Source organism: Tiliqua scincoides, chromosome 1 (genome assembly GCF_035046505.1).
Source record: "Tiliqua scincoides isolate rTilSci1 chromosome 1, rTilSci1.hap2, whole genome shotgun sequence".
Taxonomy (NCBI): Eukaryota; Metazoa; Chordata; class Lepidosauria; order Squamata; family Scincidae; genus Tiliqua; species Tiliqua scincoides.
The window spans coordinates 264,162,387-264,184,454 of NC_089821.1; the positions used below are offsets into that span (position 1 = coordinate 264,162,387).

Sequence of the window (22,068 nt, forward strand, 5' to 3'; positions counted from 1 at the left end):
CAGCTGGCACTGAGCAGGCAGTTGGACTAGATGACCTCCACGGTCCCATCCAGTTCTAACATTCTACAGTTGTATGGTTTACTCCACGACTTTATCTTTGCCACAGACTTCTAAGGTTAGCTTAAAATATGCTGACTCAAGGTCACTCAATAGATGCTCTGCTAAGCAGAGAGTTGAATGTGGGCCTCCCTAATTTTAATCTGATACAGTCTAATCATTACACCATGATTAGTTCTCAGTGTCGTGGCAGAGTTCTACAGGCCTTCTCCAAATCTTTTGATTTAGTCTAGAATAGATTGCCCATATTTCAGAATAATATATTTCTAGAATGAATGTGTGTGAATTTGTTTACTGTTACCTAAATTAGTTACATGGGGCATGTTCATAAACTGTGCTGATTGGTTAGATTTTTCACAAGGGCAACCAGTAGTGGAAGCTGCATGACCCAGGTTAGATTGTGTGGTTGGTTAGGTCTAGCACAGATCTCAAGCATTTGTCAACCTTGATGAAAATCTCCCTGCACTGGGAATGTACAACCATCTATGCATGCAATAATTGTTCCAAAGAAACCTTCCCTGTTTTGCCACAGGGGGTTCTCTGCCCTGAGATCTTTCTAGTTTTCTGGGCAGGGTTGGCTCCAGGGACCTGATCTGTTTTCTCCTGTACCAACAGATGTGTTCCCTGTCATGGTGATTGAGAGGCAAAATGGAAATGTGCTAGTGCATCTTGGACCCAAGCTTTGGGCCTATCCTGAGGAATTAATTCGGCAGCACCACAGCCACAATGGGTACATGGAATACCTGATTCGCTGGAATGTCCTTAGCTCAGAGAATGGTACAAGAGGCAGTACCGGTACCTCTTTCACAGAGACCAAAATGGAGAACATCTTGATGTGGATGTCAGCAGATGATGTTTATGCCAACTGTCCAACACTCTTAGGCAAGAGGAATCCCAAAGAGCAACAAGTGGAAGAGAAGGTGTCCAGTGCATTTCCTCCTGATGTTGTGTTGGATGAAGCCTCTCTTTTGGAGATGAAGGTTGATGTCAAGAACCTGGTGCAGCGAGCTGAATGGCAAATGGCCAGCACCACTGTCCCTCAGACGTCCATTTTGAACACCATCCATGTGCTCAGTGCCTATGCCAGTATCGGCTCATTGATGGATGTCTTCAAGGAAACAGGTGCCCTGGATCTGCTGTTGAAGATGCTGTCCAATGAGGAGAAGCAAATTCGTCGCAGTGCTAGCAAGATGCTGAGGGCTTTGGCATCACATGATGCAGGTGAGATGTGGGTGCTCTTTTTACAAGATACCCATAGCTACAGTACAATGCCTGCATGGTCAGGTAAGCACCTTCAGTTTCATAGATAAAATCTGTTGAAAGTTTCATCGTTGTGACAGTAAGATTTCTGAGTTGATAGTAAACAGATTCCCTGATCAGATTAACAGAGTCCTGTGTAAGATTGAAAACCTTACAGCCAGACTTGATGAACACTTCAAAGAAATGTTTTAAGCTCTCAAGATAAGCGAAGGGTGATTGTTCACTATGGGAACTTGATTGACATTTGATAAATGCACTTCCAAGTCCCACTGGTATCTCAGGCAGAAGGAAGGTTGGCAGAAGGAAGGAAGGCAGAAGGAATTAATTTGATTACACGTTGATATGTCACCAAACAGAACAAGATTTTTAACAGTAGCTGCTGTTTGGCTCAAAGTAAGCACGACAAATCTTAATTTCTATAATTATTATATTACAGGAAAATCAGCGTGGGTGTGTTGTGCCAACTATGTATATGACATTTTACAGCGGATGAGAGGGTAGGTGCTTCTAGGGATTAACTAAGGAAAACAGCAGAACTAGTAGAGTGGAATGGAGAAAGAGACAAACAGAGCAAGAATATGTGATTATTTCAGTGACACATACTCGGGCTTACTCAATGTATCATGACATCTATTATTTTTTAAAAAGTAAAATTGACTTTAGACGTCAGAGTCTAACTGAAATTATGGTGTCTAACTGAGCTCTGTAATTAATTCTGATATAAAGCTTGATCCATGCCAAATATCTGTTCATCTTTATACAATTACTGTCTGTCTGTCTGTCTGTCTGTCTGTCTATCTATCTATCTACACACATGCACACACACATCAGTAATAATATATATAAACATATGAGGAAAGTAGACTTTCAAATTCTCCCTGGCAGGCTTTTCCCTTAATATTTTCAAAATACTGAAGGGTTCAGGGCTAGGATTGACTGTTCTTTCCAGTGTTTTGGCTGCCAGTGTATTTGTGTGCAAGGTTATCATGTATTTGTATTGGCAACCTTCAGTCTCGAAAGACTATGGTATTGCGCTCTGAAAGGTGGTTCTGGCACAGCGTCTAGTGTGGCTGAAAAGGCCAATCCGGGAGTGACAATCCTTTCCACACCGGGAGCAAGTGCAGTCTGTTCCTGGTCTGTCTCCCTGGCTATGGGCCTTCCTTCTTTGCCTCTTAGCCTCAGACTGTTGGCAAAGTGTCTCTTCAAACTGGGAAAGGCCATGCTGCACAGCCTGCCTCCAAGCGGGTCGCTCAGAGGCCAGGGTTTCCCACTTGTTGAGGTCCATCCCTAAGGCCTTCAGATCCCTCTTGCAGATGTCCTTGTATCGCAGCTGTGGTCTACCTGTAGGGCGCTTTCCTTGCACGAGTTCTCCATAGAGGAGATCCTTTGGGATCCGGCCATCATCCATTCTCACGACATGACCGAGCCAACGCAGGCGTCTCTGTTTCAGCAGTGAATACATGCTAGGGATTCCAGCACGTTCCAGGACTGTGTTGTTTGGAACACAGGTTATCATGTGTGTTATGATATCAAGGTTATCATGAACCTACAACATAAGGAGGGACTTTATCTGTCCAGAGCAACTATAACTGTGGTTGCTTCTAACATACATTGCAGCCCCCTGTAGTCAGAAGTATTTTCCCAAGGTGCTATTGTTTCAACAACTTTGGCTCCTACATTATACAGTAGTCTCACTGCTGTGGATAGTGCAAATGTGGCTAATGGAACTGGCCAAACTGTGTGCCAGAATGTCAGTGGTTATAAGTGTGCTTGTGGTGTTGGAGTGCTTCCATACCCCTGCCTCTTTAAATCTGCCTTTGACACTTGGCTGTGATTCTCATATTAACTGTATTTTGTTCCCTCTTAAAGGTTTGATAGTTCCTTGTGAGAATTATGCCTTGTATTATTTCTGTAAAATAATACAGAGAGAGCGAGAGAGAGAGAGAGCGAGAGAGAGAGAGAGCGAGAGAGAGAGATGCAGTCAAATACATGAAATGAAAGCACTACCTTAATTTCTCTGCTTTTAGGAAGCCGAGCCTATGTTCTGTTGTCCTTGAGCCAGCAGGATGGCATTGAACAACACATGGACTTTGACAGTTGCTATACACTCCTTGAATTGTTTGCAGAAACAACATCCTCAGAAGAGCACTCCATGTCTTTTGAAGGGATCCCCCTTCCTCAGGTACTAAATGAAGCAGAAACTCTGGCATAGAGGCATTAACCTCTTTTGTGAAGGGCCATTGCCAAGTTGGAACTTGGAGTGATCTTTGAGAGAGAGATCAAACAGTTGTGGAGCAGTCTGGAGAAATGTGGGGGAAGGGGTGGGGGCTAGTCAAGGCAGCCCCAGAACTTTGTATCCTCTCCTTCCACTCACATGCTCAAGGTGGCTATTGAAATCAACACTATAAAGTAATTTAACATTCTAGACTAATGTAAAGATAATAATCTTTCAGGAATCAGTTGTCATAATCTGATAGAAAATAGGCTGATCTCTGTATGCTACTGGCAGTGATGTTGAATTGCCACAGCAAGGATGCCAAATGGAATTCTTGAGTCCTCTCTCTCCTTCTTGTTCTTTGACCACAGCAGGGATAACAAATGGAGGGATGTGTTGAGATGGAATGAACAGTGGTGGCATTGGGCAGAGAGGCAGCCTGGGTTCAGAGTGGGCAAGAAGCATTCTGCAAGTCAAGAGTTGGTATCAGGGGATTAAGAACCTGCTAACTTGGGGAGAATGAGAAGAAGCTTTTTCAGGCCATGGATATGATCTTTTTTTGTTTTGTTTCAGATTCCTGGAAAGCTGCTGTTTTCTCTAGTGAAACGCTACCTGTGTGCTACCTCCCTCATGGACAAGCTCAACAGCACAAGAAAGCTGAGGAGGGAGAGTGAAGATCCCAGTTCAGACTCTGGGGGAAAGAAGAGGGTGCAGTGTGAGTTTGACTTCAGCATGGCCATGGCCAACTTAATTTCAGAACTGGTGCAGGTCATGGGCTGGGATCATAGTCGGGACCTTCAAACCCTCAAAGAAAAACAACTTTGGGATATTCAGTCTATCTTCCAGCCCCAAACTTCCACTTGTGCAACCATCCAATCAGCTGCATATTTGCCTCGGAAAGAGACCAGTACCTTCAAGATGCGCTCTGCCTTCCCCAGTCGCAGCAGCTATGTGGAGTATGTGCAAGAGAAGTTGGTGCGTGGTATGCGTGTGCGCATGTTGGAAGACTACGAGAAAGTTTGTGCAGGAGACATGGGCGAGTTCCTCCAAAGCAATAATGGCACACCACCTGTCCAGGTACTGTTGAGTGTAAAGCAGGGTCAGTCTGAGGGATTCCGGTTTCCAGCATCCAAGAAGCGATGGAGGCTTATGGGCACTGAAATTTGACTTTTGGGAAGCCCACTTAATTCTGCAGCCCATCTGTCCATTGTGTGAACAAAAGAGTGACACCTATATCAAGAGAAGGGTTTTGGTCTGGATGCTGATTAGTTAATGGGGTTTTTTAGGCCTGATCACCTGTCCTGGGTTACAGAGAAAGTATGTTGAGTCATTATCTGTGTTGGGCTCCATTTTTTCAGGTTTATTGGGAATCTCTAGGTCGCACATACTGGGTACACTGGCACATGGTTGAGATTGCTGGATCATCAGGGCAGGTGGAGCAGAAGGCCCAGGAAAAGCTATCTAGCCTGAAAGAGACTCTGAGACAGGATGCAGGTAAGATTGTCTTGGGATGTTAGATGCTTATTCCACAAAGTTCCAAGAGAAAGTATGTAGCTCAATGTTCTATTCTGTGCCTTTGGGTCTGTTTTTGCTGCTCATTCCTTGCCCATAGGCTGGTTTCAGCTTACTCAGTCTCTAGCTAGATGTGTAAACAGCATGGAAGATGGAATTAAACCCTGTGGAATACTATAGACCATGAGTGCCCAAACCCTGGCCCAGGGGCCACTTGCGGCCCTCAGGGACTCACAGTTCGGCCTGCAGGGAGCCCCCAGTCTCCAATGAGCCTCTGGCCCTCCGGAGTCTTGGTGGAGCCCATGCTGGCCCAATGCAACTGCTTTCAGCATGAAGATGACTGTTTGACCTCTCACATGAGCTGTGGGATGAGAGTTCCCTCCACTGCTTGCTGTTTCACGTCTGTGATGCAGCACTAGTAGCAAAGGAAAGGCCAGCCTTATAGACCAGGGGTGCCCAAACCCCGGCCCGGGGGCCACTTGCGGCCCTCAAGGCCTCTCTATGTGGCCCTCAGGGAGCCCCTAGCCTCCAATGAGCTTCTGACCCTCCAGAGATTTGTTGGACCCCACACTGGCCCGATGCAACTGCTCTCAGCATGAGGGCAACTGTTTGGCCTCTCGAGTGAGCTGTGGGATGAGGGCTCCCTCCGCTGCTTGTTGTTTCACATCTGTGATGCAGTAGCAGCAGGAAAGGAAAGGCCAGCCTTGCTTCGTGCAAGGCCTTTTATAGGCCTTGAACTACTGCAAGACCTTCATTCATTCATATAAGTTCATCTTTAATATATTCATTTATGTAAATTTATTCAAATTAGAAATGTAAATTAATTCGGCCCCCAACACGGTGTCAGAGAGATGATGTGGCCCTCCTGCCAAAAACTTTGGACACCCCTTTTATAGACCTTAAGCTGTTGCAAGACCTTCATTCATTCATACGAGTTCCATCGCTAATATATTCATTTATGTAAATTTATTCAAATTTGAAATGTAAATTAATTAGGCCCCCAACCCAGTGTCAGAGAGATGATGTGGCCCTCCTGCCAAAAAGTTTGGACACCTCTGCTATAGACCAATGGCCATGGTGTACAGCAGAACCTTCTGGAACCTGCTGTCTAGGAAGAACTAGAACTACTGCAAAGCAGTGCCTCCATTTCCCATCCTGGAAGGATACTGTTGTCAATGGTATCGAATACCAAGAATCATACTCCCCTTATCTAATTCCCATAACCCCCCATCAAATTCCCAGCATAGATCATCCACTAGAGCCACCAAAATTGTTTCAGTTCCAAGAGCAGATTGAAAACCATATTGAAATGGGCCTAGAAAACCATTTTAATCCAGGAATCCCTGGAGTTGGGTTGCCATCACATACTCAAGTACTTTGCTCAAGAATGAACCAATATTTAAAATTTCTGTCTCTTCAGTGGCCATAAAACCCCTCTCTATGATTTTGTGTCTACCTGCAGTTCACCAAACATTGTACCGCAAGCCCCTTCGGAGGCTGTACTCCTTTTCGTACCTGACAGATCAAGTGGATGAAAATTCTGGGATCCTGAGCCAGGCTGAATGGTGGGAGCTGCTCTTCTTTCTTAGGAAGCTAGAACCCCAGAAGCAGCAGGATATTGTTCAATTCATCCAGCAGAACCAGAAGGTAAATACATCAATAGTGGAAGAGATATTTAAGACATCATTGAGCAAATAAGTTTCTGTTCATTATTATTCTCTCTTCCAGGACAGGAATGTCTTAAGTCTCGAAAGAGTTCTCTTCCACCCACCTGCACACACCACACCATGGCTGCATTTTCCCAAACTTTTTAAAGAGTAAATGACCTGTAGTTTAACAGCATGCAAGGAGTCACGTCTAAGAATACCATCAGCAGCCACTGGTGATTGGCAATTCAAAACATGGCTTGATTCCTTTATCCTCTGTTTTTGGCTGGTTGGTTTTATCCTGTGCTGGTCCAGTTCACCTTACTCTGGTGAGCCTTGACCGTGGATGATCCTGGGACTAACAACTGTGGTAAAGACTCTGTGCATTAACTCTCTTTTGCATTCAAGCTGTCAAATCTGAATGAAGAGGACTTGATCCAGCTGTCTGTGTCAGCAGAGTTAGCTCAGAAAGTGTTGCAGCTCCTGAGCAAGCAGTCCCAAGGCCGTACCCGAAGTGACCTCCAGAACTCTCATGTCTACCTCAAATATTCCTTCAACAAAGGACAGACAAAACAGAGCTGCACAAATGTGAACATGATCCCTGGGGAGTGTGCTGTCCCTTCTGAAGCCATGGTGTCCAAAGCTACAAAGAAACAATCATTTTCTCCTGAAGCGACTTCCCCACCTCCATCCATGGCAGAAAAAACAGACACTCAGCTGATGAAGGAGCTCCTAAAAGTGGAAGAACCTTCTTTCCCAGGCACACTAAATGAGAAAGCCAAAGGTCAGTGCCAGACAGCATCCAGAGTTATCTTTTGGTTCAGATGAGCTTTGTCTTTGAATCAAACTAGATGTAACAGTAGATACCGTCGACCAAAAATTGTAGATGCACATCTAGTTCCTTCTGCAACCCTCCTTCGTGTCCACAGATCTTAGTTTGTCCTGTAACATTACAACATTCTTGAATTAGAAATACAGAATTACAATGTTCATTTTGAACATTCTTTTCAGTGTCATTCTGTCACAACACCAGGTAAGTTTTACTAGACATTGTGAAGTGAGAGGGGGAACTGGACACGTGGCTACTGTTTTCTGCAGTGGCCAGGTGTTTACCTTCTGCTCTAATTTTACCATTTATCTGAAAATCATCTGTGTTAGCTAAAGGGAATAAAGCATCTGCTCAGAATTTGATACATCTGTGGTGCTTTTGGAAATGTGATGCCATTCCAGGATTGGGGAGATTATCAGTAGATGGGGCAATGTTGGCAAAGTCCTGTGGATAAGGATCTTGTACTGAAAAAAGCTATATAACACAAATTCTGCTATTTAATGTAGGTGTCAGTTTTATATCCTAACCAGAGCTTCACCTCCTTTTCTCAATGTATAACAAAAACTGTCACCATGTTTCTAAAGTTTTTTTCCCCTGACTGAAATCACAAGAGCTAAAATTTTATCCTCCCTCCTTTTAAAATGAAATCTTGAGCTTGTAAGGATGCTTTGGCATGAAAAGCAATGTTCTGTGCTCCTGGCTTGATGTTGTCTATGTGGGTTCGTAGATCCTCTAACAGGAGAAAAGGGCCTCCAGAAGACGTGTTGGGAAAAAGTTGTAAAGTCAAAGGGATGTGCAGCATGGGAAGAACAATTATAGGGTGGTTGATGAAACTGACCAAAGCACCATTGTGCTAATAGATCTGTTGATCAGCTTTCTGCAGTGTGAAGGTGGCAGGAAAGAAGTGTGTCTTGGAGCAGCTAGCAGATGCCATGGAAATGATCCAAAAGTCTGGTGCTGACATTGAGTTGCAGATGGCTGGTCTTCGATTCATTGCTAAGACCTTGGAGGAGGAGCCTGGACAAGAGAGACGAGACAAACAGGCCACCAAAGCAGAAGAGGAACTTGCTATCAGGTCAGTTCTGCTTTTTAAAAAATCTTCTGCATAAAGCTGTATTGGATAGGATTCATTCTGTGACTGGAGTTTAGGACAGGAATGGTATACATTTTTTTCTCAGTACTGCTGGCCAAACACTCCAGCAGACTTGCGGTGTTTGAAATATGAATAGTCAGGGAAGCACATCCCTTAGAACCCAGATGGTTTTTAATGAAATGGATTAAATGGAAATAACCTTTTGCAACTTTTCTGCAGAGTCCGAAGGGGAACAAATCACATTCTTGTAAGTGGGAAAAGTTGCAGCTCAATAAGAGCTGGGTCTGGGTCTGTAGCTCAGTCAGAGCACCTGCTTTGCATATAGAAGGTCCAAGATTCAATCCTTGAAATCTCTAAGTAGGGTTTGAAAAGGCCTCCATCTGAGGCTCCAGAGAGCTGCTGCCAATCAGTGTAGATAATAATGAGATAATAGTGAAATAATAATGAGATTGGTGGTCTGACTTGGTATAAGGCAGCTTCATATTTTCATCTGTTAGTCCTTGTTAGAGGGAAGACCATCTAAGGAACAATGATTCCTTGTTATCAAATCTGGGAACTAGGAAATTCCCAATTTTTGAAAAAAAGTTATTTATTCTACTATTAAACGAACCTTCCATTGTATCCCCTGCAAGAGCTGCACTGCTTAGCTCCAACAATGCTGCAGGATCAGGTGTTTCCAGATCCCTAAGGCGTTTGTATTAAAGAAACACATCAGAGTCAAAATAATTTTAAACATAAGTTCAACACCTTCTTGTGCTGCAGAAGCTCAGGGTAAATAACATTTTAAAACAAATCAGACATGAGACTGGTTGGGAGTAATGTTTTACCCAAGTAATGTTTTACTTCATTGAACCTAGCAGCATCCTTCCAGCTGCCTTGAGCCTACCGATCAGGAGTCCACAAGCTATGCCCCATGGGCCAAATATCCAGCCCACCATCACACTGTGATTGGCTGCTGATCCCAGTGGCATTATAATTATGTGCAACCCCCCTTTCCTCCTTTCCCACCCCATGCCTGCCTTCCACCACACACCTTCTTCCTCCTGTTGGATGAAGTGAATGCTGGGCTGTTGCTCTCATTGAGAGCCCAGCTGAGAAGGAGGGAGAGCCAACTGCCTCACAGCTGCAGATATTTTTCTCCTTTGGTGAAAATTCTAAAAAGGATATACAAAATGTATATATTAATATCTATAATAGACTCACTCAGGCCCATCATAACAGCAATGCTAAGTGATTTGGCCCTGGCAGCTGAAAGTTTAGGGACTTCTAGAGATCCTCAGATGTAGCTTAGATGATTATTTTCTGCTTTGTCTTTAGAAGTGTCTGTCCTACCTGGGAGCAGGGCAAAAGTTTGGTCTCAAACAGCCTCCTGTGTTGACTTGTTCCTTTGGCAGGGAAAAAATTGTGAAGATGCTGGTGGAGCTGCTGAGCCACCGAGTGAAGGAGAAACTGTTTGTGGTGTTGGTGCTACAGATACTGTATGTGCTCTTGGCAAAGTATGACTTGCGGATGCTCTTTGCCACCAAAGGCGGAATGCATTGCGTGCTGCGCTGCATGCAGGAGCACTCTCAGTCAGTGTTGGTGCAACAGACTGGCCTAGCGGTAAGTTGGGTGCTGAGATTGGCTAGCAGAGGCTGGACCATTTACCTACAGTGGGGCAGGAGCAAACAGAAGAGAAGAGGTTTGTATTGAAAATCAGAGGAGTGATGGTGAACACTGTCTTTAGGAGTGCAGTTGCTACAAGTTAGGAAGGGACCTGGGAAACGGTATAATGAAATTGGGAGTCTAGATCTCTGACAGTGGGAGCTGTTATTTATAGGAGTGGAATGGTAGTGAGCAGGGGAGGCTGTGAAATAACTTTCTGATCTCCTCCAATGACCCTACTTCCGAACGTCTGTCTCTGGCTTTAGGTGATGAAGGTACTTCTGGGTGCTGGGAACTGTGAAGCCCCAGGCACCAGTGGGAAGCCCTATCCTCTGAGCCGTTCAGATGCCCAGGGGATGCAGGAGATCTTTGCCAGCATTGACTCAGATTCTAGTGAGGACTCCAACAGCTTTCTATATGCTATTCCTGCTGCTCTTGAGAAGATGTTGGGCACACCTGGGTAAGGCCAAGGGGGGAATCTGCTAGATAGAGGAACATTAAAATGCAAGGCTAAGGAGAGCCCAGTCATTGCGAACAATGTTGAGAGTTCCCTTGTTTCTGTTGAACTTCTTGGGGGTAGAATCGTTATAGGGGGAAAAGTTTGATCATCCTCTTGGTTTTTCTTGTTCCTTGAATACTGAAACAACCTGACAGGCTCTTTCTTTGCTCCTGTTTGAATTTATTCATTTATTTATTAGATTTGTATTCCGCCTTTCTCCCCAAAGGGCACCCAACTAGACTTTCTAGTCTGCACGGGACAGGAAAATGTTACCTGAGCATTCTTTCTGTTCTTATATCTCCCACCTCTCTGCACCCTGCGCCAGTGTCCCGTGTTGTGGCTAATGCCAACTGAAACCAATCTTCCATTGTTCCTTCTTTTCTCAGTGCCTCATCAGCAGTGCAAAATGGACTCTTGGTGTTGAACGTGTTGATCAACAATCACAAAGGTCTAGCAGAGCAGCTGGGAAAATGTGGCCTCCATGCGGTTCTACAAAGCTGCTGCCATGCTGGAAAAAGCTCCAACAAGATGCTTGCTCAGATCGTGCTGAGCCGTATGGCTGAGCATAAGGTGCTGCTGAACCAGGGAAGTGCAGGTATGAAATACCCCACATGCAAGTTCATTCTGATCTTACTGCAAAAATTACTCAATAGCCACTAATGTTATCACACGTCTGAACTCTTCTTTCCTTGTGGGCTGTTGTATCTACAGAGTGCCATTGTTGTTCTCTCAGGTGCAGGACAATTCTCCCAATTGCTCCTCATTTTGTCACTTGCAGATGCCACTTCTGATCTGAAATTGTGCTTTGAGGATTGTGAGGGTGATAGGTATTGTCCCTGCCCTAGTTTTTTTTAAAATAAATTTTGATCACTGACTTGAGTGAGGTTTCTCAAAACGCTTCAAGGCAATGGCAAGTTTTCAACCTATGGTAAGTATTCAATCCCCCCAAATATTATCTGTCCCTAACTAGACTCTGCAGTCTCCTTTGATCTCAAAGATATTGATGTTGCAACGCTGCTGAGTGACCTGTGCAAGAATAGCATTTCCAAGCAGATGGCAATGGCACTGGAACACTGCCTTTGTAGCAAGGATGCCTGTTTTGAGGACAGCAGTTATGAATTTTTAGCAGATGTTCTTCTACTCAAAGAGTTGGCACAGCTGGGATCTGAGAAGGATGTACAGCTAGGAGCATTAAGGTGAGCTTCGTGGGAGAGCACTTGCTTTTCATACAAAGAGGTCCTGGGTTAAGTCCCCAATTTGCCACCAGTGAAAACCTTTTTAAGTAACAGGGATGCAGATCTCTAGAGAGCTGATTTTAGTCAAAGTTGATAGAGCTAAGCTAGATGAATTTCAAAATAAGTGAACTACTGAGATTCTTCTAAGCCTAAAGCAAGAAATCAGCATGGGGAGGGGCAGCTAATGACTGATCTGGGGACACATTCTTTGAAGAGTTGAACCTCATTGAGTTGTTGTCCCTTAACATGCATGTTTTCAGACCATCTTTTCTTTTTCCACTTCTAACTTTCTTCTTCTTTGTCGCAGGCTTTTGAGCAAGTTTTTGGATAGTGCGCAAGAGGATACCATACCCTGGCATGAATGCATTGAGCCTTGTTTGTCTGCTATGAGTGCCCATGTAAATGATCGAGAGGTAGGAAGGAGAAGCGGAAGCATGGGGAGGAAACTGGCATCCACCTTGGTGTTGGTGTATGTTCTATAATGCATTCTCATTGAGCACAGTAATAGGTAGCAGCCATTCTGTGGCATTTACTTATTATTAAAATTTTATATGGCTTTACAACAAAGAGTAACTCACAAAGCAGTTTACATAGGTTGAGTTGGCAACCTTCAGTCTCGAAAGACTATGGTATTGCGCTCTGAATGGTGGTTCTGGAACAGTGTCTAGTGTGGCTTGACATGAGGAAACAGATCAGGGAGGTGACAAGGAAGGACAGGGTTGTAATCATGGGGGACTTCAATTATCCTCATATTGACTGGGTCAATTTGTGTTCTGGTCACGATAAGGAAACCGGATTTCTTGACGTGCTAAATGACTGTGGCTTAGATCAGCTAGTCACGGAGCCCACCAGAGGACAGGTGACTCTGGATTTAATTTTGTGCGGTACGCAGGACCTGGTTAGAGATGTAAACGTTACTGAGCCATTGGGGAACAGTGATCATGCTGCGATCCGTTTTGACGTGCACGTTGGGGGAAGAATACCAGGCAAATCTCTAACAAAAACCCTTGACTTCCGACGGGCGGACTTCCCTCAAATGAGGAGGCTGGTTAGAAGGAGGTTGAAAGGGAGGGTAAAAAGAGTCCAGTCTCTCCAGAGTGCATGGAGGCTGCTTAAAACAACAGTAATAGAGGCCCAGCAGAGGTGTATACCGCAAAGAAAGAAGGGTTTCACTAAATCCAGGAGAGTGCCCGCATGGCTAACCAGCCAAGTTAGAGAGGCTGTGAAGGGCAAGGAAGCTTCCTTCCGTAAATGGAAGTCTTGCCCTAATGAAGAGAATAAAAAGGAACATAAACTGTGGCAAAAGAAATGTAAGAAGGTGATAGGGGAGGCCAAGCGAGACTATGAGGAACGCATGGCCGGCAACATTAAGGGGAATAATAAAAGCTTCTTCAAATATGTTAGAAGCAGGAAACCCGCCAAAGAAGCGGTTGGCCCTCTGGATGGTGAGGGAGGGAAAGGGGAGATAAAAGGAGACTTAGAGATGGCAGAGAAATTAAATGAGTTCTTTGCATCTGTCTTCACGGCAGAAGACCTCGGGCAGATACCGCTGCCCGAACGGCCCCTCCTAACCGAGGAGTTAAGTCAGATAGAGGTTAAAAGAGAAGATGTTTCAGACCTCATTGATAAATTAAAGATCAATAAGTCACCGGGCCCTGATGGCATACACCCAAGGGTTATTAAGGAATTGAAGAATGAAGTTGCAGATCTCTTGACTAAGGTATGCAACTTGTCCCTCAAAACGGCCACGGTACCAGAAGATTGGAGGATAGCAAATGTCACGCCTATTTTTAAAAAGGGAAAGAGGGGGGACCCGGGAAACTATAGGCCGGTCAGCCTAACATCCATACCGGGTAAGATGGTGGAATGCCTCATCAAAGATAGGATCTCAAAACACATAGACGAACAGGCCTTGCTGAGGGAGAGTCAGCATGGCTTCTGTAAGGGTAAGTCTTGCTTCACAAACCTTATAGAATTCTTTGAAAAGGTCAACAGGCATGTGGATGCGGGAGAACCCGTGGACATTATATATCTGGACTTTCAGAAGGCGTTTGACACGGTCCCTCACCAAAGGCTACTGAAAAAACTCCACAGTCAGGGAATTAGAGGACAGGTCCTCTCGTGGATTGAGAACTGGTTGGAGGCCAGGAAGCAGAGAGTGGGTGTCAATGGGCAATTTTCACAATGGAGAGAGGTGAAAAGCGGTGTGCCCCAAGGATCTGTCCTGGGACCGGTGCTTTTCAACCTCTTCATAAATGACCTGGAGACAGGGTTGAGCAGTGAAGTGGCTATGTTTGCAGACAACACCAAACTTTTCTGAGTGGTAAAGACCAGAAGTGATTGTGAGGAGCTCCAGAAGGATCTCTCCAGACTGGCAGAATGGGCAGCAAAATGGCAGATGCGCTTCAATGTCAGTAAGTGTAAAGTCATGCACATTGGGGCAAAAAATCAAAACTTTAGATATAGGCTGATGGGTTCTGAGCTGTCTGTGACAGATCAGGAGAGAGATCTTGGGGTGGTGGTGGACAGGTCGATGAAAGTGTCGACCCAATGTGCGGTGGCAGTGAAGAAGGCCAATTCTATGCTTGGGATCATTAGGAAAGGTATTGAGAACAAAACAGTTAGTATTATAATGCCGTTGTACAAATCGATGGTAAGGCCACACCTGGAGTATTGTGTCCAGTTCTGGTCGCCGCATCTCAAAAAAGACATAGTGGAAATGGAAAAGTTGCAAAAGAGAGCGACTAAGATGATTACGGGGCTGGGGCACCTTCCTTATGAGGAAAGGCTACGGCGTTTGGGCCTCTTCAGCCTAGAAAAGAGACGCTTGAGGGGGGACATGATTGAGACATACAAAATTATGCAGGGGATGGACAGAGTGGATAGGGAGATGCTCTTTACACTCTCACATAATACCAGAACCAGGGGACATCCACTAAAATTGAGTGTTGGGCGGGTTAGGACAGACAAAAGAAAATATTTCTTTACTCAGCGCGTGGTCGGTCTGTGGAACTCCTTGCCACAGGATGTGGTGCTGGCGTCTAGCCTAGACGCCTTTAAAAGGGGATTGGACGAGTTTCTGGAGGAAAAATCCATTATGGGGTACAAGCCATGATGTGTATGCGCAACCTCCTGATTTTAGGAATGGGTGAAGTCAGAATGCCAGATGTAGGGGAGAGCACCAGGATGAGGTCTCTTGTTATCTGGTGTGCTCCCTGGGGCATTTGGTGGGCCGCTGTGAGATACAGGAAGCTGGACTAGATGGGCCTATGGCCTGATCCAGTGGGGCTGTTCTTATGTTCTTATGTGGCTGAAAAGGCCGATTCGGGAATGACAATCCCTTCCACACTGGGAGCAAGTGCAGTCTGTCCCTGGTCTGTCTCCCTAGCTATGGGCCTTCCTTCTTTGCCTCTTTGCCTCGGCCAAGTGTCTCTTCAAACTGGGAAAGGCCATGCTGCACTGCCTGCCTCCAGGCGGGCCGCTCAGAGGCCAGGGTTTCCCACCTGTTGAGGTCCACTCCTAAGGCCTTCAGACCCCTCTTGCAGATGTCCTTGTATCGCAGCTGTGGTCTACCTGTAGGGCACTTTCATGCACGAGTTCTTCATAGAGGAGATCCTTTGGGATCCAGCCATCATCGATTCTCACGACGTGACCGAGCCAACGCAGGAGTCTCTTAATAGAATGTGTTGCATCTGACAACCTCCCTTCCTTTGATAGAAGTAGTAGCAGTAGCTTCATTGTCATTGTGCTACAGCACAATGAAATTTATGCACCTTTGAGATACAAGCGTAAATATATACTACAATTTCAACAATCACACTCTACACACTCACCCACACATTCTATACAACATGCATCATAATATAAAAATGGTATAACAGACCATAATGCCCAGGAGCATGGTAACAAGTATATCACCTTATTCAACATAATTATGGCTGTAGGATAAAAACTGTTGAGGAATCGTGTGGTGCTGCTCTAATAGTTCTGTATCGGCAACAGTTCAAAGAAGTTATGAGCCGGGTGGAAGGGGTCTCTCAGAATACTATGTGACTTCTGGAGACAGCGAGACGTATAGATCTCCTCCAAAGTTGGTAGATGAAGGTTGATGATGTGCTGCGCGATCTTAATAATTCTCTGCAGAGTTTTTTTGTCCCCTGCAGAGCAATTTCCGTACCACACCAAGATATCATAGGTTAGGACACTCTCAATGGTGCAACGATAGTAAGACACAAGCAGCTGCTGTGACAAATTTAACCTCCCAAGCTTCCTCAGAAAATAGAACCACTTTTGTGCCTTTTTTATCAACATACTGGTGTTAATAGTCCATGAGAGGTCCTCTGTGATGTAAATACCTAGGAATTTGAAACTAGCAACCCTCTCTACCTCCTCACCATTTATGTATAATGGTGTGTGTACATCCCTCTTTTTCCAGAAGTCAATTATAAGTTCTTTAATTTTTTTGCTGTTAATTGAGAGATTATTTTCTTTGCACCACAATAACTCCTGTACCTCCTTCCTATAAGCAAACTCATCATTCCCGCTAACAAGCCCCACCACTGTAGTATCGTCTGCAAATTTTATAATTTCATTAGTGTTATGTGATGGAGTACAATCATGTGTATACAGGGAATAGAGGAAGGGGCTCAGCACACAGCCTTGGGGAACTCCTGTATTTAATATCAGAGTGGAAGAATGATAAGAGCCCATCCTAACTGACTGTGGCCTATTTGTCAAAAAGTCCTTTATCCACAGACAAATTCCTTGTGATGGAGAAAGACTGCTTACTCTAAAGAAAAGAAACGGTTGGATGCAACTTAATATTACTCCCATTGTGTATATGCCATGTTCCCACCTAAAGTAGTCTATAGAGAACAGCTACAAAAGAGTACAAACCTAAATCAAGAGAAAGTGTTTTGAACACTTGAAAGTGTTTTGAACTTTTGAAAGTGTTTGTTTTATTATGGCAGTGTTTTGAACACTGCCATAATAAAACAAATAGCAACAATAGCAAAAAAAAAAATCAATAAAATAGCAGGACCTCAGGTGATAGGAAAGACTTCCATCTGCAAGTCTGGAGAACCATCGGAAATCTTACCAGACAGTGCTTCATTAGGTAAACCAATGGTCTAAGCCAGCTTCATACAAGTGTACATGGGGATTCCAGAATTCCCCTGGGGGCTGGGGATAAGAATAGGCCCTCAGTTTGGCTGTACTTGTCGTAAGAGCCACCGGGTAGATGGGACTCGTCAGCCTGGGAAGGCAGCTCATCTGAGAGAAGGAAAACTCTGATCCCAAACCTCCACTGCCTTGTGGCTACATCCAGTTATGGAAAAGGCTTCAGGAGTCGACCTCGAGGCAAAATCCGGAGCCGGAGTCCCTGAGGCGGTTCATGGCTGAACACAGTCATGTTCTGGCAACTCCTGCAACGCCGCTGGAACCAACCGTATTGGCCTCTGCCTTTCCATTGGACAATTTCAGCGACGTGGAGAGGGGGGATTTGCTGCATGGGTAACAGCCTATCCTCCATACCTACTTTACCCAGGCTTCGCGCACTGGAGAGGACACTCTGTTCCAGAACCACCATTCAGAGCGTGACACCATAGTCTTCCGAGACTGAAGGATGCCAACTACTACAAGTGTACAAATTTGGGTATCTGATCATCACCAGGCTTGGTGTGATGTTCTGAGGGCCATAGGACAAAGTCCTCTGTTGGATCCTCCATGGTATGTATACACACTTAAGCATGTACACACATTGCTCCCTCTTTCTGGGAGATTAAAAAGGGTGCAGTTGGATACTCCTCCATCATTGCCACTAGAGCTTTAAGATAGTCCAAAGTCTGCTCCCCTTTAACTTTTCCAGATGATTGGAAAAAGTCACAGGGAGCAGTCCGGACTGCATGCGCTGTCCTCATTGCTCCAAAAGTACTAAGTAATGTGTCTAGTAGTGGGTAAGATGACAGCAGCAGAGTGATTCATTGTATCTCCTCTCCCACCCTTTGCAGCCATCTGTAAATAGGCTTCCTCAGAGGCCCTCAAAATGCCAGGTGCAAGGGAACGGCAACAGGATGCAGGTATCTTGTTGTATTGTGTGCTCCCTGAGGCATCTGGTGGATCACTGTAAGATAGAGGAAGCTGGACTAGATGGGCCTTTGAACTCATGCAGCAGGGCTCTTCTTATATTCATATGCCCTTGTCTCATCACAAGAGCCTTTGAGGATCCCCAGTTGTGGTCAGGGGAGGCAGGAGAAGTCAGTGATGGCATGACTTCCTTAGCTGAGTGAGGGTGCAGTCCTATCCATGTCTATTCAGAAATAAATCCCATTATAGTCAATAGGACTTACTCCCAGGTAAGTGTGTATAGGGTTGCAGCCTGAGTTGCACCCCTACTGCCAGTTGCATTGAAGGGCTTTGGAGGTCAGCTGGGTTGGCCCTTGGAAGTCTGTGGGCCCTCAGACCATGTCTCAGATGGCTGATCACAACTACCTGCTCCCAGAAAAATCAGCCGGAGTACTAAGATGGTTGTCAACGTCCTTTTTCAGTTGCTCCTGGCCTCCATGAGACAAGTGATGAAAAGAGAGAGGGCTTGTTTGATGGTGGCATCCCATGTATGAAATGTCCTCCCCAGAAAGGTCTGCCTGGCACCTTCATTGTTACGTTTACATGCCTGATCAAGACCTTTATTTACCCGAGTTTTTTAAAGTGATTTGGTTTTTCCACTTTTGTACAAACTCTTTCATCGGGACAAAAGTGTTTATCTGGTATTTATTACTTTTGTTTTTCTACTGCATTTCTACTGCTAATCTTTGGGATTCATTTTTATTTCTTTAAGTTTGTTTTTATTAATATGTATTATTATTGCCCACTTCAGAAATGTGTTCAAAATTCTGAAAGGCAGGGTATGTTTTTTTTTTCTTTTTAAAGAATAAATACATCATTTTGGAATTTGTAAATTTATACAGTAAAATGCAGGGGATTTTTCAACTGAGGCTTAAATTCTAATACTGAAATTGGAATGTCTCAAAGTCTTGCTTTTCACAATTTTCTCTGTGTAGATGCTTTACATCACAGTTCAATACCCTGCATAGGACTGCATTATAGTGGCCCCCAAGATAAACACAAAGAGCCTTTATTATAAACTCTGAAGGAGAGGAATATAGGGCAGAGATTTGCTAAAAGCCACTGAAAAGGTGTTGTTACCCTAGTGACTGGACACTGCCACCACTCTTTTGTCTACAGGTTGTTCAGGAATTCATTGGCTTTCTGCATTGCCTGGCCACCCTCAGCAAAGACTGTACAGTTATGATGTGTTGTATGGGCACAAAGGAAACTTTGACCACAATTTTGGAGAAACATGGCTCTGGCCTTCTGCTGGTGACAGAATTGAGGGACCTCATGGGGGACTGTGAGAAGTACGCCTGCCTATATAAGAAGATGACGGCCAGTGTCCTCGCTGGCTGCATACAGGTGAATGTATTAACCTTTGCAGGGGTCTGGCTTAGGGCAGCAGTGCATGAAGAAGAGCCACATGACAGTACATTGAAGCTTGGCCATCACTCTGTGGTGGAGCACCTGCTTTGCACGCAAAAGATCCCAGTTTCAGTCCCTGGCACCTCCAAGGCAGGGCTTGGAAAGGAGAGCTACTTCCAACCAGGGTTGGCAACACTGAGATGGATGGACCAATGGTCTGACTTGGTACAAGGTAGCTTCCTACATTCACGTGCAGGAAGGGAATTTGGATGTCATGCTGAGAACAAATTGCATGCAGAGGAAACCAGAGCAAATGAATTGTGGTAGCAGGAAGAGAGTTATACAGGAATGGTTCTGGACCCATTCTCAACAATCAGGCCAGCTTTGATTTCATATAACTGGCTCTGACTTATTCATTGCTCAACATCATTTAACATTTTGGTCTCTCTTTCCTCCCTGTCTCTCCCCCCCCCCCCCGGTTCATAGATGGTACTTGGTCAAATAGAAGAACACAGACGCAGTCACCATCCTATCAACATCCCATTCTTTGATGTATTCCTACGTAATTTGTGTCAAGGTTAGTGTCCTTTTAGACATTGAAGTTTTAGGGAATGCCTTCCTTTGGAACCCTGCTTTCTTGTGCCAGGTCAAAATTCTTTCTGTGCTTTACTCAGGCTGCAGTGTGGAAATGAAGGAGGACAAGTGCTGGGAGAGGGTAGAAGTCTCCTCCAACCCCCATTGGTCCAGCAAGTTGATGGATGGGAACCCCAAGACCTATTGGGAGTCAAATGGCTGCACTGGTTCTCACTACATCAATGTCTACATGCGTCATGATGTAGTAGTCCAGTAAGTGTACAGATGGATCAATCAATGGTGGGCCGCTGTGAGATACAGGAAGCTGGACTAGATGGGCCCATGGCCTGATCCAGTGGGGCTGTTCTTATGTTCTTATGTACAGCACAGTGGAAAGATGAGATTTGGGGCTTGGGTTTGAAGGGCAAAAATGGCTCTTTGTTATTGTAATTTGTGAGGATGAAAAGGGTGGTATTTCTAACTATGGTCTGTGTGATCTTTGCCTTTTGCTTCTTAACTGGAATATCCAACTGAAGTTGCTCATTTCTTGGCTGGATCTTTTATGACTAGAAGAAATACAAGAATAGGATTGGCTGCCAGGTGTAGGGCTAATTTTGTTGTTAAGCTAGCTCCGTCTCTGTGGCTGAGAATGTCACCAAGGTGGTTCTAAGGGACGAAGGCAGACTTTGTCTGCTTATTTTGTAAAGGGGTTGGACTCTGAGCAGAGGCCCGGCCCTATCTCTGAACCTGCTGCTCTCTCTTTACAGGCAGATGTCCCTATTGGTGGCCAGTGAAGATTCTAGCTATATGCCGGCCCGGATTATAGTCATGGGAGGGGAGAGCACCTCCAGCATGAGCACCAAGCTCAATGTGGTCAGTGCAGTCCTGGACCCCTAAAAAAACGCCTCTGTGACCATAATACAGGTGTGCGCCACTTAGTGATATTCTGACCAGTGATGGACTACATATAAAATGGTCCAACATTGGTTTACTATATAGTAGTTGAAAGTCCTTACCTTTATGTTGGTGTTGTCATTAGAAGGCCCCAGAGGCTTCTTCCGGGTCATGCTGGGCTTCCACTGACCTCAGAATGGATCACAGAAGCCTCCAGAAGCTACTTCTAGTTTTCAGAAAGCTACTTTTGGTTTGCTTCCAAAAACCAGAAGTAGCTTCAGGACACATCTGTGGGCCATTCTGAGGCCTGTGGAGGCCCAATGCAACCCAGAGGAGGCCTCTGGGTTCTCCTAATGACAACACCAGCACAAACAGAGGTAAGGATTGCCTCATGACAAAATCGCTTAACAACGGGGTTCAGAGAACGTATCCCCGTCGTTAAGCGACGCATACCTGTACAATCTTTAGCATGTCTTTTGAGGGGCTCTTTCCTGGGACATCCCACATTCTGCTCTTTCATTTGTGTTGAGATCTGCTTTGTGGTACTGGTATATGCTTGGCTTTTGGGTTGCCCTACATATTTGACATGCACACTTCTACCTGAAGTTCAGGAAAACCTGCATGACCTGAAAATAACCAGTCACCTCAAAAACTTTGTACCTTTCATGTTGGAAGTTGCATGATTCAGCAGCAACTGTACCTGTCAGACCAGGAAGTTGCATAATTCAGCAGATATAAAGGTAGGTGGGACTAGCAGTTAGTACTTCAGTGTGCTTCATATACTAGGGCTGCAATCCTATACACATTTACATTAAAGTCTCATTGAACATAGTGGGATTTAATTATGAGTCAACGTATAGGTTTGTGTTTCCAAGAATGTCACCTTGATGGATGACACAGAACTACACAAATGCAGAACAGAAGTACACACATCTTTCATGCAGTTCTGGCTGATACTTCGTTTGTATGTTGGCGCATACATGCATCACAATCCACAGAACAAACAGTCCGCCCATTGACTGTAAGCTGATTTATATCTGGGCACATAGATTTCTGTGCAGTTCCTGGTTATGGGCAGCTGGCAGGGTGATTAGACAAACTATTTGTACAGAGAGGTGGACTCTTGCCAGCTTTCACA

At 44.9% G+C, this 22,068-nt stretch overlaps 1 protein-coding gene across 2 annotated transcripts in view; it reads left to right on the forward strand.

Moving 5' to 3' along the window:
* The window catches only part of CUL7 (cullin 7), a 35,166-nt gene that overhangs the window by 4,567 nt on the left and 8,531 nt on the right, over positions 1-22,068 (forward strand). For both annotated transcript variants that reach the window (XR_010794343.1, XM_066624876.1), the window contains exons 2-17: positions 673-1,278; positions 3,345-3,499; positions 4,106-4,609; positions 4,891-5,026; positions 6,507-6,691; positions 7,099-7,474; positions 8,393-8,594; positions 10,007-10,214; positions 10,523-10,716; positions 11,142-11,350; positions 11,726-11,951; positions 12,298-12,403; positions 19,233-19,460; positions 19,950-20,040; positions 20,138-20,309; positions 20,804-20,909. Coding sequence is in view for 1 of the 2 variants with exons in the window: in XM_066624876.1 (XP_066480973.1) it covers positions 687-1,278; positions 3,345-3,499; positions 4,106-4,609; positions 4,891-5,026; positions 6,507-6,691; positions 7,099-7,474; positions 8,393-8,594; positions 10,007-10,214; positions 10,523-10,716; positions 11,142-11,350; positions 11,726-11,951; positions 12,298-12,403; positions 19,233-19,460; positions 19,950-20,040; positions 20,138-20,309; positions 20,804-20,909 (3,690 nt within the window). In the remaining variant the exon portion in view is untranslated. The remainder of the gene's footprint in view (positions 1-672; positions 1,279-3,344; positions 3,500-4,105; positions 4,610-4,890; positions 5,027-6,506; positions 6,692-7,098; positions 7,475-8,392; positions 8,595-10,006; positions 10,215-10,522; positions 10,717-11,141; positions 11,351-11,725; positions 11,952-12,297; positions 12,404-19,232; positions 19,461-19,949; positions 20,041-20,137; positions 20,310-20,803; positions 20,910-22,068) is intronic.